The 3,326-nt window shown below is 28.6% G+C and overlaps 1 protein-coding gene across 1 annotated transcript; it reads right to left on the bottom strand.

The window, feature by feature from the left end:
* Nucleotides 1-2,232: 2,232 nt before the first annotated feature.
* On the bottom strand, nt 2,233-2,889 carry LOC145045217 (glucan endo-1,3-beta-glucosidase 8-like). The gene is made up of 4 exons (XM_078993560.1): nt 2,797-2,889; nt 2,582-2,706; nt 2,431-2,445; nt 2,233-2,389 (listed from the first exon to the last, which is right to left on the bottom strand). Exons 1-4 carry the CDS (start codon nt 2,887-2,889, stop codon nt 2,233-2,235), a joined length of 390 nt encoding a protein of 129 aa, XP_078849686.1.
* Nucleotides 2,890-3,326: the final 437 nt, after the last annotated feature.

Here is a 3,326-nt window from a genome sequence, read left to right as displayed (position 1 = left end):
CCCATGCCATTCTAGTTAGATTAAGAACCTTGAAAAATAAATTTTACATGTATCTTAGTAAAACATAGATCCAAGGTTTCTAGGGTTGCATGTAAACCTTAGGAGTGTTAGAATGCTAAAAACCCTTCAGTGGTATCAGAGCCTAGGCTTGTTTTCCTGATACTTGATGCAAACTTGTTGAAAAAACTCAAAAAAACTGCCATCTGCTGAGTGAACTCACCGGGTCCATGGGGGGACTCGATGAGTCCATGCCTATATTCAATCTACTAGTCGAGTAGGTTCTTGCACTTGATGAGTAGCAGGCCCTGGATGCAGTTTTTCAAGTTTTGCTACTGGAAATGGATTAAAAACATTACCTTAAACTGCTTTTGTCTTATAAAACTTGTTTTAGATGGTGTAATGCTTATGCTAATCCATTTACAATGGCTATTATCAAAATTTTAAGTTTTGTATGTGTTGTTTATGATTCTTGAAATTATTGATATGAATGTTCATGAACATATGAGTTTAGAAGATCATATGAATTATTTGCAAATAGTTTGTTAGTTTAATTATTGATCTTGATGTGTTTTAATGGAATCCATAATTTGTCCTCAAATTATGGATTACCAAAAGTCATTCTTTTAAAGTTCATTAATAAACACATAGGTTACATAAAATGAAAAGTCTCTCATTTTAATAAACTATTAACTCATAAGTTATCAAAGATGAAAAGTTTTGAAAGTTACAAAACTTGCCCTCAAGTTTTGGAACATGTAAAGTCGCTTTAAAAACTTGAGTTCCAGCCCCTAGAATTTTAAAAGTTAAAATTCAACCCTTATAATTTATAATATTATAAGTTATATATATATATATATATATATATATATATATATATATATATATATATATATATATATATATATATATATATATATATATATATATATAGGGAGAGGATCAAATGAGAACACATAAAATGTTGAGAATGCGAGAACAATCGTAGACCATTCATTCCATAAGGGCGTAAAAGGAATTTTACAATGTAATTAAATATGGATAATTAATGATTTCCTACAATCATGGGATGTTGTCTAATTAATTGATTTTTTACCTAAATATTATAAATGAATTTAATCTATTTTTTATCAAATAGATTATCAAAAAAATTTACCATGATTAAAAAACGTTTTTTTTTTATTTTTTTACCAGTATATCAAAAAAATTGATGAATTTATCATTTCAACCGAATATGTGTAATCATACAAAAATAAAACATATTTGTAATAATATATGAATCCGATGTAATCGTGAATGAATAGACGAATTACGTTGTAATAATAAACGAATATAACACAATTTATAGAGAAAAATTACAATACAACTATAATCATAAATAAATAAAAACATATCAGATATATATCTAGATTATACATCTATTCATAAATAATAGTAACACAAAAAGTTACAATGTAATACATATTTAGTTTTCTATAATCACATATGAATACAACATAAACAAAAATTTGAATAAAAACAATTAACTATTATTATATAATCATAAATGAATAAGACGATATCTTTGCCACTTTGTATTGTTTGGTTATATATTAGCACTCCAACATCCCGTTTGTAGATGTATCTCGATTTCCTCTACACACTGTCGAATAAAGAAATAAATACAATTAACAATCAATTAAATGAAAAAGATTTAGAAAAACACAGATGATGTCAAATTATAAATGAAGAGACATGAACAAAATAAAAAATACATATGAATTCCTATAATTGTAATTATATTCATACATTAATATATGACATATAAATACACATCTAATCATAAATTAATATGAGACATGAACAAAAAAAAATACATATGAATTCCTATACTTGTAATTATATTCATACATGAATATATATATATATATATATATATATATATATATATATATATATATATATATATATATATATATATATATATATATATATGATTAACAAAAAATGAATAAACTTCTAATCATAAATTGATATCATAGTATAAATTACTTTTGGTTCTAAAATTGTTTGATTCCCCTAAATCTTTATATCAATTAAGAAACAACTGAGAATAAGTGACAAGAAAATGATTAATCATAAAATGGAATACTTCAAAATCATTCAAATTCAAAGAAAATCATAGTCAGGCATTTCCATATCACCTGATATTATTTCAAAGCATGGCCAGAAACTGGTTCTAAGTTAAAAAAACGATTAGCTTTTTGTAGATATTGCAATGTAAAAATCGATTAGGTTCCCGAAACCAGCCCGGGTAAGGGCATTTTGGACATTTTTTAATGCTGGTAATGTGATTTGGAAATACGTAGCATTGTATGCTTTGAGGAATGGCTCGTTTCCGACTGCAACATACCTGAAATTAACGAAAGAATCAACGTGAAATTACAAACTTACCCTCGAATGAAAAACCTAAACATTTACACCAGCAAACAGTTAGGAAGAACTAGAGCGCGAAAAAACGAACTATAATCATGAAATTGAAGGTGTTTCAACACGAAATTGGAATTATTTCAACAGGAGAAACCACAAAATTGTTGTTGCTTACTTGATATCAACACCACCAGGATAAGCATAAGTAGTAATATTAGCATCAACCCAATAATCAGTGTAGCTTGGATCTTGACTTATATCCAACAGCATGAAATTAGGGATTGCTACCATCACCTCAATCTATCATCCAATTAGCGCTTACATGATCCTTTTTTCTGCTTCAAAGAGCTTCGCCTTCTTGAATCCATTCTCTCTCATTATTTCCACCACCTTATCAGCTGACAACTGGTGGTTGGTCATGGTACCCCAGTTGATTCCCACGCCGATAATTGAATTAGGATCAGAACCAGTTACAATTGCCATGAATGATGTCAAGATACAAAGTATGATTGTGATAATCGATTGACATGCTTTTAACGGAATTCTAATCATAAGATGAAAAGGGGAACTCCTTTCCTCCTCTTCAGCCTCGTTGACCTAATAAATGCTCCCCTCGCCATCACGACGGCCGACCACATACGTCACTGATTACCTTCACTTCCTTCCTACGTCTTTCATCGATCTTGCTGCTTTCGATTCTTTGTTTTATCCGGTCCCGTCAAGTGACGCCATTGAGGTGTTGATTGTATGTCGTAGGAAATTAGGGCAAACAAATAGAGAGGCAAGAGTAATTATAAGAGTAATTATAGGGGTTTACAAAATTAGGGTAGTGTTTATTTACCTTAATACCCTTTTTAATTTTCTTTAATTTAAAAATTAAAATTTAAATGTATTAATAATTTAAAAAAATAACAATTAAG

This window comes from Lactuca saligna, chromosome 5 (assembly GCF_052625555.1).
Source record: "Lactuca saligna cultivar CGN05327 chromosome 5, ASM5262555v1, whole genome shotgun sequence".
Taxonomy (NCBI): Eukaryota; Viridiplantae; Streptophyta; class Magnoliopsida; order Asterales; family Asteraceae; genus Lactuca; species Lactuca saligna.
Note: the sequence above shows the minus strand (reverse complement) of the source record. Positions and strands in the feature narration are given on the sequence as shown.